The sequence below is a fragment of the Lygodium microphyllum genome, chromosome 15 (assembly GCF_053477565.2).
Source record: "Lygodium microphyllum isolate KBCC chromosome 15, Lygodium_microphyllum_v1.1.10, whole genome shotgun sequence".
In the NCBI taxonomy this organism is placed as follows: domain Eukaryota; kingdom Viridiplantae; phylum Streptophyta; class Polypodiopsida; order Schizaeales; family Lygodiaceae; genus Lygodium; species Lygodium microphyllum.
In genome coordinates this window covers 87,100,416-87,115,549 of record NC_141149.1, presented here as the reverse complement: position 1 = coordinate 87,115,549, position 15,134 = coordinate 87,100,416, and the positions used below count along the sequence as shown (strand labels likewise).

At 45.1% G+C, this 15,134-nt stretch overlaps 1 protein-coding gene across 10 annotated transcripts in view; it reads right to left on the bottom strand.

Moving 5' to 3' along the window:
* LOC148024742 (uncharacterized) overlaps positions 1 to 15,134 on the bottom strand; it is a 267,919-nt gene that overhangs the window by 232,767 nt on the left and 20,018 nt on the right. For 9 of the 10 annotated variants that reach the window (XR_015693346.1, XR_015693347.1, XM_087694403.1 and 6 more), the window contains exons 2-4: positions 2,972 to 3,659; positions 2,787 to 2,871; positions 2,530 to 2,617 (exon numbers count right to left, since the gene is read on the bottom strand). Coding sequence is in view for 8 of the 10 variants with exons in the window: in XM_087694403.1 (XP_087550529.1) it covers positions 2,530 to 2,617; positions 2,787 to 2,871; positions 2,972 to 3,659 (861 nt within the window). In the remaining 2 variants the exon portion in view is untranslated. The remainder of the gene's footprint in view (positions 1 to 2,529; positions 2,618 to 2,786; positions 2,872 to 2,971; positions 3,660 to 15,134) is intronic. The other variant, XM_087694406.1, reaches the window with a different exon arrangement.

The following is a 15,134-nucleotide window of genomic DNA, read 5'->3' as shown; positions in this document are numbered from 1 at the left end:
GGAGAATCTTTGCTGTTGTTTGAGCAAATCCAGCTCTGATACCATATCAAAAGATGATGTACCAGCGAGACGATAGGGTTTGCGGGGAGGAACACGGAGTGAGCTCAGCGAACATGGAGAAGAGAAGAGAAGAAAGAAGAAACTCTGATGAATGGAATGATGAAGTTCTGAATCTTGGAGTGAATGTGATACAAGGGAACAAGGGTGCCGTAGCACAAGGAAGATGATGAAGACAGCCACGAACCACTAACCGCAATGTCCTCCTGAAGGGGTGTGAAGGTAGTGGAGAGACTGGAGAGAAGAGGTGACGGACTAAATGAATCAGTCGTGAAGAATGAGTGAGAGAGTGGCCTATAAATATGTATAGTCAGTCTAGGGTGGCGCCCCTTTTTGGGGGGCAAACCCTAAACGCAAAATGCAAACCCTAAACGCAAAAACCCAAACTGTGGGTGAAGGGTTTCTCAACATTTAGTATCGTTAGCCTGCCATGTCATCGTACCTATATTTTTTCTACTGTCAACCTACCACATCATCTTCAACTTGCTGCATTTGGAATTCTCCCTCTCCTTTGCCTATCCAACACTGATCCCCGGCAGCACCACACATTGCTTGCTGATCCGACACCACACACTGCTATGTTTGCTACTGTCCGACATTTGAAGACTGCCTTGTTGCATTTCAAGCTCCATTAGGAGTATGACACACTCTCTCACTCAACATCTCTACCTCGATCCTCCACACACGAGAGTTCGAGGTACAGTTTTCATTCCTACATGGTTTGTTTGCTGCATGAGTATTGTATATTCAATATTCAATCATTCGCTCAGATTTTCATTGTGCTCAACGTCTCTAAGTTACCCTAACTCTAACTGTAATCTTTTGAGTTTATGCTTTGTCATACACTTTCATTTATATTTCTACGTTAGGGTATTCCTTCAAAGGACCCTCGAACTTGGTATTCACTATCCAACACGTATTAACGACTTGGCTTTGGTTCTTAGATGTTAGACAAATTCAAATTCAGCCGGAGATGTTGACCACCGGAGGTCAATGAGAGGCTATTGCTTACTTTGGGTGCAAGTGTTATCTCATGGAGTAGCAAGAAGCAACCTACAATTGCCCTTTCTTCTACATAGGCGGAGTATAGATTCTACCACATATGAGATAGTGTAGCTTCTAAGGTACTAGGAGAGCTTGGATGTCCACAGGCAAGTCCTACAACCCTAACATTGCGAAAATGAGAGTTGCATTGCTTTGGCATGGAACCTTGTGTTTCGTGCTAGGTCGAAGCACATTAAGATATAGTACCATTTCATTCGGGAGAAGATCTTGGATGAGACCATTGATGTGGTATACTGCAAGACAAGATAATTTGGCAGATTTGTTTACGAAGGTGCTTTCTCATATCATTCTTCAACAACACTCCAAATCCCTGAGCCTTATGGCCCATCCAGGATCTAAGAGGGGGTGTTAGAGATTTAGTCATTCCCTGGACTAGCATTGTCTTGCTATAGTGGTACAGTTAGTTCTCTTGGACATAGATATGCATTTCTTTTTAGTTTGGGAATTTTCAAGCATTAATCAAGCACATGCACCTTATTCCGGGCAGGTCAGTTAGTCAATGGGCAGATGGCACATCTGGGGCAGATCGCAGATTTTCTACTTTATTATGTGCAGTTGGCCATTTTCAGCAGCTGGCTGGCAAGATTTGGCTGGCCGACCTGGTCATTTTTTGTCCTATTTTTCTGCCATTTATATGCAGCCTTCTGCCAGCCCACTTCACTTGTCTGTTTCAGGTGGAGAGAGAGAGAAAGATCAGTTCAAGGAGATACTTTGGCAGCCCATTTGTATATCTTCCTTCTTCAATTCAGCATCCATTTACTGCAGATTGTTGTGTTCTACTGTCTCTTTTCTCTTTTCCTCTTCTCTCATGTTCATTGTCTTTCAATCTTGTCCATACGCTTCCACATTTGCTGCACTCTGACAGCCTTTTGGGCTGTCCAGATTCACACTGCCTTTACACATATTTCAGCTGCAGCAATTGTTCTCTTTCCACATTTCCAACTTTGGTTCTGGTAATTGAAGAGGTTCACACTGCCTGTACACATATTTCAGCTGCAGCAATTGTTCTCTTTCCACATTTCCAACTTTGGTTTTGGTAATTGAAGCTAAGTGTTACACAATAAGGCTCAACATGCATCTCAAGCGACTTAGAAACTCTGCTTTTCTAACCTGGATTGTGAAGAATGTCAACAAACAGTCTACATATCAAAGCTTGGAAAAAGTTATATTCTTATAACACTTGCTGTGGTTAGAAACAATGCAGATTTTCAGAGCTAGCTAGCAAAAGAGTGTTAGGAAATGTAGACAGAGCATCTGTGTGTGGCATATATATCTAAAGCAGGTATATGACTGCAAATAGCTTAAGAAATACACAAGAATTTGAGAGAACACTGGTATATGTACATCTAAATTTGAGTGGCACAAAGTTAGTAACTCCTGCTGAACAATGAGTGTCAAATCACTTACCAAGACAATACAGAAGAGGATCAACTTGAAAATGTTCACAAATTTCAACCACTTTAGTTGCATCACCATCCTCCAAAGCAAGCTTGAGCTGCAAAAAATAAAGCCTGTCATTGGCAAATTCTCTAAAAAAGTTGTTTTCACAGTCTCTTGAACTTCACAATATGTAACGCTATAAAATACATTCTGCCACTGAAAACACTAAACCACAAAATGAGAGAACAGCTTCTTAGAGGTCATGATAAAAGGAAGTAGCATACTAGATAGTCAACAAGCTGTGAATCTTCCTCTGCAATACATTGTGCGATGTCCCACAACCCTTTATTGACAAGCTTTCTGAGAGAACTGTTGGCAATTCAATTAGCAGATTAAGTTGATTGTTCACATACTCATGATCCAGAAATACTTAATTATGTAGGTTTAGGAAAACATGAAAATTATCCACCTCTGCCTGTAAAGTAGATATGCATCTGGAAAATCATCCTCCAGCTTATATTGTTGTACCAGTTTGTAAGCTGTCTTGAACAAACCAATTCCCATGCAATGCTGGACAAAGAACTTTACCATGTTGTGCCCAAGGTGCCCAGCCCACTCACCAGCCAACTTTGTCTGACCTTCACTGGCCATGTTTATCAGCAATGTTTCAGAATCATGTTCGTGCAGATCAAAAGTTTTTAGTAAAGAGACAGCACCAGTATATGAGCGCATCTTCAAAAGGTGTACAACATAATCTTGAACAGCTGCCTTTGCAGCTTTTAAACTGACATCCTCACTAGAAGACAAGAGATGAATTGCACTCCCAACATCCTTTAACACAAAATCAAATGTAAGAGGCAGTTTTACAACAATTCGTGGTTCCATGAGCACGTTCCCAACAATGGCATTGTAAAACAAAGCAGATGCCAATTGACGAGCCACTATAGCATCTTCAGGAGGATAGTATGATCGATCCAATTGGCCAAGTGCAGAGATAAGCAAGTGACTGAGACCTTCATTGTGAGGTGGTTCCAAAAGAAGAAGTGCTTCAAGGGATTTAACTATAAAAGTACAGGGGCCAGGGGCTGGTGCAGATGGTAACGACTTCACCATTTGATTGCGAAGGTGTTGAAATTTTGAACCTGATTTGCCACTTCCTGCATGTAATTAATGGTGACAGTTAAAGGGACTGTCACTATGGAATTTTAAGGATTAACATTATCACCAAGACTCAATACACCATTTATATGACACGGTACCAACTTGAAATATCTTTGGCTTTACCATTTGCATAGTTATACAAGTGAGCAAGTATGGCAAAAGTATGGTTGCTGCCTCTGGCCGAACATATGTGGCTCTACTCATATTTTAAAGGATAAATATATGGACACCTAGTTTAAATCATGCTTTCACAAATATAAATATGTACAAAAGAGATGCATTTCTCTATTTAGGCACTTGAAAACATATTTTGATGGGCACTTGTAGCTGTTAAAGATTTTTGTCCAGTCCCTTTACCATCAACCTTAAGTTCATGCTTTGAAGGACAAGCAATCACTTTGGCTTGTACTTACAGCAGCAAAGCACAAGCATAACTGAGACCTTCAACATTTTGTGGATGGCAGCTCATAGATGAATCACATGAATTTCTGCACAAAGCCGCATGACCTATGGGGTTGTGTCCGCCATCGGCTAAGCTGATGTGACTTGCCCTTTCTTATTATCAGCCTCTAATGCACCAATGAGAATCTCAATAAAGAAGTGGTATGGACATCTTTTTTATTCTTATATGCTAGGCGTGTATTTCATGATGGAATAACATTGCATTGGTACCGCGGTTCTAACAGAGACTGGAGACCTGGATTTCCCCTTGCTGGCTACTGTTAGCAATCAGAGCAGCTAGTCGGGCAGCCAGTCGAACTGCCACATGGCAGTCCAACCTGATTCTGCACCAGTCGGCTGCATTTAATGCAGCCGACCTGCCTATTTCTGGCGCCCAGTTTCTGGCTATTTATAGCCGAGATTTCAGCAGTCTTCCCCACTTCTGTACGCAGGTTCCAGGCTGGAGATACGTGCAGATTCTGTCTCTGTTCGCAGATTTCAGACAGGAGATCGTGCAGACTGCAGTGGACTTCGAGGTGAACAGCTGGTTGCATCATCGAGGTGGAGACACACAGTCCAGCGCACTGCACCCATGTAATTGAATCAATATCATTTCCTGATTAGAGTGCCTTGCATAGTCAATAGCCATTTGCACATTTAAGATATTATGCAAAATGTTTTGGCCCTTAATGAAACCATATTGAAGAGGATGCACAATGGCCGGAAGATGCTTGTGGAGCCGATTCGCCATCACTTTGGAAAAGATTTTATACATTGAACCCATCAAAGAAATTGGTCTCCAATGTTTCAACATTGACGGCGAAGGAACTTTTGGAAGCAGTTTGATAAGACCTTCTTTCCATGAGGAAGCCATGAACCCCGTTTCCCAAACCTGCTGAAACATAGTCGTCAATGGTTTCACTAGTTGAGTAGCAAAAACCTCAAAGAATTCATTGGTGAGACCATCCCAACTGGGACTTTTATCCTTGGGCAGGTGTAAAAAAACATCCATAACCTCCGCCTCACAAATATCTGTCTCCAAAGTAGTTTGCATGTCATGTGGAACCTGATTGCAGACCAAATCATAGAAAACTGAACGTGCATGAGTAACTTGGTCAGAAGGTGAAGGAGAAGAACCAAGGAGGTCGAGAAAATAATTCCTGCACATGTTCACAATAGTCCGAGGATAATTGACCATTTGACCTTCTGGATCCTGGAGTCTAGTCATATTTTCTCGAGCAAGAGATGCATGTAGAGCTTGAAAGAACTTATGAGTCTGACAAGCACTATCTTGCAAATTCTCATTCAAATTTTGCAATTTGGCCTGTTGATAAGATTTCATCTGAAACTCTTTAATAAGATCAGCCAAACGCATCGCCAATGGCAAAAGAAATACATCATCTGGAGTATCCACCAACAGAGAACGAACCAAAGCCAGTAAGTCCTCCGCTACTTGTCGACGCCGCCGACAAAGAGAGGCATGATGGATCCCATACTGCCGAACAACCCGCTGCACATTAGAGAGCAATCGTTCAAACGAAGCATTGCCCTCAGAGGAGAAGTCCAATAAGAATCTCTCAATCAATTGCTGCATATAGCCCTGAAAGATTGAATGATTCAAATAAGACGAGTTGAAACGCAAAGGGAGTCTATCCAGAAATTGCTTAAAAGGTGCAATGGGTTGTGCAAGCATCTCAAGTTATAGAGGGAAATGGTCCGACAAGGCATATTGCTGCAACACTTTCATTTCGAGCATCTCAGGAAGAAAATCATCATTCTGCATGATGTACATGCGGTCCAACTGCGACTATGTAGTTGCATACTGCGCAGAATGGAAAGTAAACCCTGCAGAAGAAGGGTGTAGCCAAGACCAGAGATCTTGCTTAAGTACGGCAAGAGCAAATGCATTCCACACACGACTTTCCAGAGAGTCCATCACCGAATGCTCTGATGTGGACTGTGAAGAATCAACACACATATTAAAATCCCCCATCAAAAAACCCCGTCTGCCAAGTAACAAGGAGGTCGGCAAAGTATTCCAAAGATCCCAGCCGGATAAAGGATCATTCGAAGCATAGAGGCCAAGTAACCATAAGATCTCTCCTTCAAATAAAACTTCAATCACCACAAAACGGCCATGTACATCATTTTTAAGAAGAACAAACTGATATTTCTCATGTGCAATCATAAGCACACCAGAATAATGCATGGCATGTGTCCCCGCATAAAACAAGCGAAACCCATGGCAATCCACAACTTTTCCTGCTTCACCGTGACTCTTGTGCTCAACAGCACACAAGACATCCCACTGATTCTCATGCAATACAGTCCACATGGCATGTTGCTTATGGTGAGAACAAATGCCTCGCACATTCCACGTGGCTATCTTCATGTGTATTCAAAAAAGAAAATCATATACGAGGCACAGCTTGCCTCGATTTAACCTTTTCTGCTAGAATGTCAAAGACTCCCTCATCCAAAAAATCAGCTAACACGGCAAAAGAATTCTGAGGGCCAGATTTGGAGGTAGACGGTATATCCACTGTCTTGGGGATGGAACGGGGATAACGATGATCCCATGGGGTAATCACGTTACCTCTAGTATCAAAAGCCAACTTAGCAGGTGGACCCTTTGGACCGTCCGTATATACTTTCCTCGTAGGCTGATTACGGGGAGCAGAAGAAACCATAGCATGAGCAGTGGCTTTGAAAACAACATTTCTTTCCTACGCATATAAGTGCGCATGGAATCTTGTGAAGCAGTAGGCACAGTATCCGCCATGCCAGCATCAAACCTTTTACCTTTTGTTGCACGTACATCTACCCAGTCATTGCCACGGAAATCCAAACCCGAAACATGTTGTTTACCTTTATCCAAAACTTTAGGTGGCTGGGTTGCATCCTGCGATGGAGCATCAAGCACCATATCTTCCATGGACAGCACAACATGCTCAGCATCTGAAGTCGGATGCTTCTCTGGGCATTCAGCCATAAAATGCCCCAATTTTCCACACGAAAAGCAATGCCCTACAAAGTTACCCCATTTCAAACGAAAGTGCAAAGGATGCATGCCAAAGCAATTAAGACGTAACCAAGCAGGCCTTTTCCTAGCAGTGTCTCATAACATACACAAACGGTTACAATTCATGGCCTTGAGACTCGGGGGGACCAGAACAGTGCCCACCATGGCCATGGCATCCTTTAACAATGGCCAATAGACAACCGGACAATTTTCCAGTTCAACCTACACCGGGCATTCACTTTGAAGTAGGCGCTGAAAATCTGCCATTGGGCGCCATGGCACAACATGGACCAAACGGCGATCAAAGAACAATGGCAGTTTAGACAGGAGATCAGCACGATGCTTCTCAGATTTCAACAGCACCTCATAAAAGCCTCGGGCCCAACAAAAATCTCTTCAACATGCTCCCCTTGTAGCAGACTATGCAGCCACTAGCGAATACGGGAAAGCACTGGGATCTTACCAGTGAAGAAGAGTATAATTGCACGTTCATAAAACACTGAAAATGAGCGCAATACATTTTTCGGGTCCACAGTGGCTTCAAGAACGTCTTCAGTTCTAGAGTCAGAATCGCTTCATGATTATGTTGAACATAATCGCCAAGCAGAGTGTTGGCAAACTCCAGCAAATGCTCCCAGTCAACATCCTAAGAATCCACAGAATCAGAGACAACCTGAGCAAAAGAACGTTCCTGATGATCCATGGTCTCTCTCTTTTTTCGTAAAAGATAATTGTATTAATTACGAAAAAAAATACAAGATTACTTGATTACAAGATACATGACGACAATGCAAGTCGTCATGCGACGAGGTGCTAAGAACTACAAGTTACAATTTCATGGCAAGGATGCAGAGGAAATTGCCATATGCCAAGGACGGAAGTCCTCCGTAGAGAGCAAATCAGAACGATGGAGAAGAGCTAACTGCCAATACAAGAGGCCCTTAAGCCTCACAATATGTCGCTGAACATTATGGGCTGAGTCAAACAGAAAAGCATTCCTAATGGTCCAGTTATGCCAACAGCCCCAGTATCGAAGAAAGTGATACATGAGCTTCATATGTGGCTGTGCGGGAGAAGGGTATTTGGGCTGGCCCAAAACCCAATCAAAGGGGCGCAGTGTGATACCAACCACCCCCCGCCACACAGCCGACAAAAATAACCAGACCTTCTTAGCAACGGGGCAGGAAATAAATCGGTGGCGAGCGGTTTCCACAGTAGTGGTGCAAAAGAAACAGGTGCCATTGGAGATGCGTCGCTTGGAAAGAGCCGAAGCAAGCGGAAGACCCCCAATGATCACTCTCCAAAGAAAGACTTTATATTTAAAGGGTGTCTTGTTGACCCAGCCCTCCATCACCGTGACCCTCCACCAGGAGCGGGATTTACGCAATCCCCATAAAGCATTCGCTTTAGTAACCAGCCATTGATTATCTTTAATCAGGAGATGATACACTTGATTAGCAGAGGCTTTGCTCAAAGGCAGCCGGACTTGTAGGTCCCAATCCTGCCAGGGATGATCCAAAGCAAGAGCAGGAAAGGGTTGTCTGTTCTGGAGCACCGTGACGAGCTGTTCCCATAAAGGCCTATATCCACGAGGGATCCGGAATATCCTCCTAGCAGTACGAAACGAGATAAGCACATTGCGACTGGCAAGGGTGGCATCTGCAACTGAAGACAAGCCCAACCGTGCCATCCGGTTGAATTGTGGTCTAAGCTCATGTTTACCTTCCCACGAAAGTAGACGCGAGACTGCCAGTAATTCCAATTGAAAAGAGTTAGTAGCCAGGCGATCCTCCGTTGGGTGCCACTGAGCCTTTCGAAGGACGTGTTTCCAGGAACACACCAAATGAGTAAGCAGCGATGAAGAAGAACTGGAAAACCGCGAATCTGCATTAAGAACGTGCCACCAAGAACTCCGGAGTCGGGTATTGCCATGCCGAAGCCCATGATCCTCAAGGAAAGAACGGGCGATAGCAACCCACGGATGATGATCATCCGAGCACATGGCGCGGAAAAGGGACCAACGGAGTGCCTGCATGTGAGTTTGGGCATCTAAAATAGCTCCGCCACCCATGCTTTTGGGGGTGCACGCATGCCACCACGAGATCCAGGAAATACCTGCCTTCAATGAGTCCTTTTTCCAGAGCATGAAGCGAATAGCCTGAGTGAGAGCATTCAGGGTCGTAGGAGTCCAGGGCAACAATGGCAAGAAATATGTGATCATTGGCAACATAATTATCTGGGCTACTTTGAGGCGGACATGAAAAGGCCAGGCCTGAGACTTCCAGTACATAAACCTGGCCATCATCTTCTGAGAAATCCACTGCAGAAGCTGCTTTGGGGGAACATCAACCCCCAATGGGTATCCAAGATGCCTGACAATAGAACCTCGAGGAACAACCAGACCTTGCCAGTCCAAAGACTGCAAGTCCGACTCCGTGCAACTTAGAATGGCTGATTTGAGCGGATTGATACGAAGGCCTGACGCCTGGCCAAAGAGACCCCAAACATCCAATGCTTTTCGAAGGTTATCCTTGTCCGCACGCAAAATCATAAAAGTATCATCTGCCAGGGATTGGCTAATGAAATGTTGCCCTGTAGGAAGCGACAGTCCGGCCAACTGGGAAGAGGCGGCCATATGTGATAACATGGAAAGAACTGGATGTGTCGCAAGGGCAAAGAATAAAGGGCTCAAAGGGCACCCCTGTCTGACAGAACGGGCAAGGACAAATGGCTCAGTAACACCTCCGTTCAGCATGACTCGCGAAGACGCCGCAGCACTAATGGTGTAGATCAGACGAGACATCCGAGCACCAAAGCCCATAGCAGACATAAGGTCAGCAACAAAAGACCAATCCAGATAGTCAAAAGCCTTTTCCAGGTCCAGTTGAATCAACACCACCTCCTGATTAGAATGCCGGGCATAATCAATGGCCAATTGGGCATTCAAAACATTGTGTAGAATATTTCGGCCCTTAATGAAACCGTACTGGAGAGGGTGCACAAGGGCAGGGAGATGCTTATGGAGCCGATTCGCCATTACTTTGGAAAAGATTTTGTACATGGAACCCATCAAAGAAATGGGGCGCCAGTGTGTCACTCTCTCTCTCTCTCTCTCTCTCTCTCTCTCTCTCTCTCTCTCTCTCTCTCTTTTTCGTAAAATGTAATTGTATTAATTACGAAAAAAATACAAGATTACTGGATTACAAGATACATGATGACACTAAGCCATCATGTGAAGAGGTTCTCTCTCTCTCTTTTTTTTTTTTTCGTAAAGGGTAATTGTATTAATTCCGAAAAAAGTACAAGTTTACTTGATTACAAGATACATGATGGCACTAAGCCATCATGTGAAACAGTTCTAGTTCTAAGAGTTACAAGGTCATGGCAAAGATATAGAGGAAATTGCCATATGCCAGGGACGCAAGTCCTCCCGGGAAAGTAAGTCAGAATGCTGGAGAAGATCTATCTGCCAATACAAGAGACCCTTAAGCCGAACAATATGCCGCTGAACATTACAGGCGGAATCAAAAAGAAAAGCATTCCGAATGGTCCAGTTATGCCAACAGCCCCAATATCGAAGAAAATAAAACACTAGCTTCATATGTGGCTGTGCCGGTGTTGGGTATTTGGGCTGCACAAAGACCCAATCAAAGGGCCTTAGCGAGAAACCAACCACTGCTCTCCAAACGGCTGACAAGAACGACCATATTTTCTTAGCGATAGGGCAAGAAATAAATCGGTGACGGGCAGATTCGACACTGGTGGTGCAAAAGAAACAATTGCCATTGGATATTCGTCGCTTGGAAAGAGCCGAAGCAAGCGGAAGACCCCCAATCATCACCCCCAAAGAAAGACCTTATATTTGAAGGGTGTCTTGTTCAGCCACCCTTCCATCACAGTTGCCCTCCACCATGACCGGGATTTACGCAATCCCCATAGCGCATTAGCTTTAGTGACCAGCCAGTGATGATCTTTAATCAGAAGATGATAGACCTGGTTAGCGGAAGCTTTATCTAAACTCAGCCGGCCTTCAAAGTCCCAATCCTGCCAAGGACGATCCGAAGCAAGGGCAGGAAAGGGTTGTCTGCTCTAGAGCACCATCAAAAGCTGTTCCCATAAATGCCTGTATCCACGAGGGATCCTAAAGATTCTCCTGGCTGTACGAAATGATATTAACACATTACGACTGGCAAGGGTGGCATCCGTGACTGAAGTTAAGCCCAAACGTGCCATACGGTTGAATTGTGGTCGAAGCTCTTGTTTACCTTCCCATGAAAGTATCCACGAGACTGCCAGCAATTCCAGTTGAAAAGAATTAGCAACTAAGCGATCCTCCGCTGGATGCCACTAAGCCTTCTGGAGGACCAGTTTCCAGGAACATACCAAATGGGTAAGCAGGGATGAAGAGGAACAAGAGAATTGGGAATCGGCATTAAGGACATGCCACCACAAACTCTGGATTTGAATATTGCCATGCCGAAGCCCCTGCACCTCAAGGAAATAATGGGCTATAACGACCCACGGATGATGATCTGAGCACATAGCACGGAAAAGAGACCAACGGAGGGCCAGCATGTGAGTGTGGGCATCCAAAATAGCTCCTCCACCCATGCGTTTGGGGGTGCACGCATGCGACCAAGAAATCCAGGAAATGCCTGCATGCAAGGAATCTTTCTTCCATAACATGAAACGAATAAACTGAGTCAGAGCATTCAGAGTAGTAGTAGTCCAGGGCAGCAAAGGCAAGAAATATGTAAGCATCGGCAACATAATTGTCTGGGCTACTTTGAGGCGAACATGGAATGGCCAAGCCTGAGACTTCCAATACAGGAAGTTAGCTGCCAGTTTCTGAGAAGTCCACTGTAGAAGCTGCTTTGGTGGAACATCAACACCCAAGGGGTAGCCAAGATGTCTGACAATGGAACCACGAGGCACAACAATACCCTGCCAATTCAATGACTGCAAATCCGACTCCGTGCAGCTGAGAATGGCTGATTTCAACGCATTGATGCGAAGGCCGGAAGCCTGACCAAAGAGAGCCCAAACATCCAATGCTTTGCGAAGGTTATCCTTATCCGCCCGCAGAATCATAAAACTATCATCAGCCAAGGATTGACTAATGAAATGTTGTCCAGAAGGAAGCGACAATCCAGCCAACTGAGTGGAAGCGGCCATATGAGATAACATTGAAAGAACCGGATGAGTCGCAAGGGCAAAGAAGAGCGGGCTCAATGGGCACCCCTGTCTGACAGAGCGGGCTCAATGGGCGCCCCTGTCTGACAGACCGGGCAAGGGTAAATGGCGCGGTAACGCCTCCATTCAACATGACTCGCGAAGACGCCGCTGCACTGATAATGTAGATCAGACGAGACATCCGATCACCAAAGCCCATAGCAGATATAAGCTCTGCAACAAAAGACCAGTCCAGATAGTCGAAAGCCTTTTCCAGGTCCAATTGAATCAGTACGACCTCCTGATTAGAATGCCGTGCATAATCAATTGCCAGTTGCGTATTTAACACATTGTGCAGAATGTTTCGGCCCTTAATGAAACCATATTGAAGTGGATGCACAATGGCAGGGAGATGCTTGTGGAGCCGATTCGCCATTACTTTGGAAAAGATTTTGTACATAGAACCCATTAAAGAAATTGGGCGCCAATGTTTCAACATAGACGGCGAAGGAACCTTCGGAAGCAATTTAATAAGTCATTCTTTCCATGAGGAAGCCATAATCCCCGTTTCCCACACCTGCTGAAACAAAGCCGTTAATGGTTTCGCCAATTGGGTAGCAAAAACCTCAAAGAACTCATTGGTGAGACCATCCCAACCAGGACTTTTATCCTTGGGTAAGTGTAACAAAACATCCATAACCTCCGCCTCACAAATATCTGACTCCATAGTGGCTTGCATGTCTTGCGGAACCTGATTACGAACCAGGTCATAAAAGACTGAACGGGCCTAAGTAGTTTGGGCTGAAGGTGGCGAAGGGGAACCAAGAAGATCGATGAAATAATCCCTACACATATGCACAATAGTCTGCGGATCAAGGACCAGGTGCCCGTCTGCATCCAGAAGTCTAGTCATATTCTCTCGAGCAGGAGAGGCATGGAGGGCTCGAAAGAATTTATGAGTCTGACACGCATTATCTTGCAAAGTCTCCGTCAGATGCTGCAGTTTGGCCTGCTGATACGATTTCAACTGAAATTCTTGAATAAGATGAACCACACGCATTGCCAGTGCTAGTAAGAATGCATCATCTGGAGTATCCATCAGCAGAGAACGGACCAAAGCCAGCAAGTCCTGGGCGGCTTGCCGACGCTGTCGACAAAGAGAGGCATGATGGATTCCATACTAGCGAGCAACCCGCTGCACATTAGAGAGCAATCTTTCAAACGAAGCAGTGCCCTGAGAAGAGAAGTCCAGTAAGAATCTATCAATCAATTGCTGCATATAACCCTGAAAGATTGCATGCTTCAAATAAGAGGAGTTAAAACGCAAAGGGAGCCGGTCCAGAAATTGCTTAAAAGGTGCAATGGGGTGTGCGAGCATCTCAAGTTGCAGAGGAAAATGGTCCGACAATGCATATTGCTGCAAGACTTTCATTTCAAGCATCTCAGGGAGGAAATCATCATTCTGCATGATGTATATGCGGTCCAGCCGCGACCAAGTTGTTGCATACTGAGCGGAATGGAAAGTAAACCCTGTAGAAGAGGGGTGCAGCCAGGACCAGAGATCTTGCTTAAGAACAGCAAGAGCCAACTCATGCCACCTACGGCTTTCCGGCGCGTCCATCACCGAATGCTCCGATGTGGACTGCGAAGAATCAACACACATATTGAAATCGCCCATGAAGAGGCCCCGTCTACCAAGTGACAAAGAAGTCTGCAAAGTATGCCAAAGCTCCCGGCGCGATAAAGGATCATTCGGTGCATAGAGACCAAGTAACCATAAGATTTCTCCATCGAGTAAAATTTCAATCACCACAAAGCGGCCATGCACATCATTTTTAATAAGAAGAGGTTGATATTTTTCGTGTACAATCATGAGCACACCAGAATAACCCATGGCCTGTGTCCCTGCATAGAACAGACGAAAGCCATGGCAGTCTACAACTTTTCCAGCTTCACCGTGACTCTTGTGTTCAACAGCACACAAGACATCCCACTGATTCTCATGCAATACAGTCCACATGGAATGTTGCTTATGGCGAGAACAGATTCCTCGCACATTCCAAGTGGCTATTTTCATGTGTTTTTGTAAAAGAAAATCAGGTACGAGGCACGGCTTGCCTTGCTTTGACCTTGTCCGCGAGAATGTCCAGGACTCCCTCATCCAAGAAATCAGCCAACACGGCAAAAGAGTTCTGCGGACCAGATTTGGAGGTAGACGGCATATCTGCTGGCTTGGGAATGGAGCGGGGATAACGACGATCCCACGGGGTAATGACGTTGCCTCGGGTATCAAAAGTCAGCTTAGCTGGTGGACCCTTTGGACAATCCGAATACACTCTCCGAGTGGGCTGAGGACGGGGGGCAGAGGAAGCCATCGCAGGAGGAGAGTGCTCTGACGGCAACATTTCTTTCCTGCGCATATAAGTACACATGGAATCTTGTGGCGCAGAAGGCACAGAATTCTCCATGCCAGCAATCACCCTGTTACCTTTTTTTGCGCGTACTTCAACCCAGTCAGTGCCATGGGAGGCTAAAACCGAAACGTGTTGTTTACCTTTATCCAGAGCTTTGGGTGGGTGAATAGCATCCTGCGATGGGACATCACATACCATATCTTCCATGGGGAGCGCTACATGCCCCGCATCTGAAGGGTGTTGCTGTTCTGGGCATTCGACCATGAAGTGCCCTAATTTGCCACAGGAAAAGCAGTGTCCTGCAAAAGTGCCCCATTTCAAACGAAAGTGTAAGGGATGCATGCCAGAGCAATTGAGACGTAACCACGCAGGCCTTTTCCTGGTAGTGTCCCATAACATACATAAGCGATTACGATTCACTG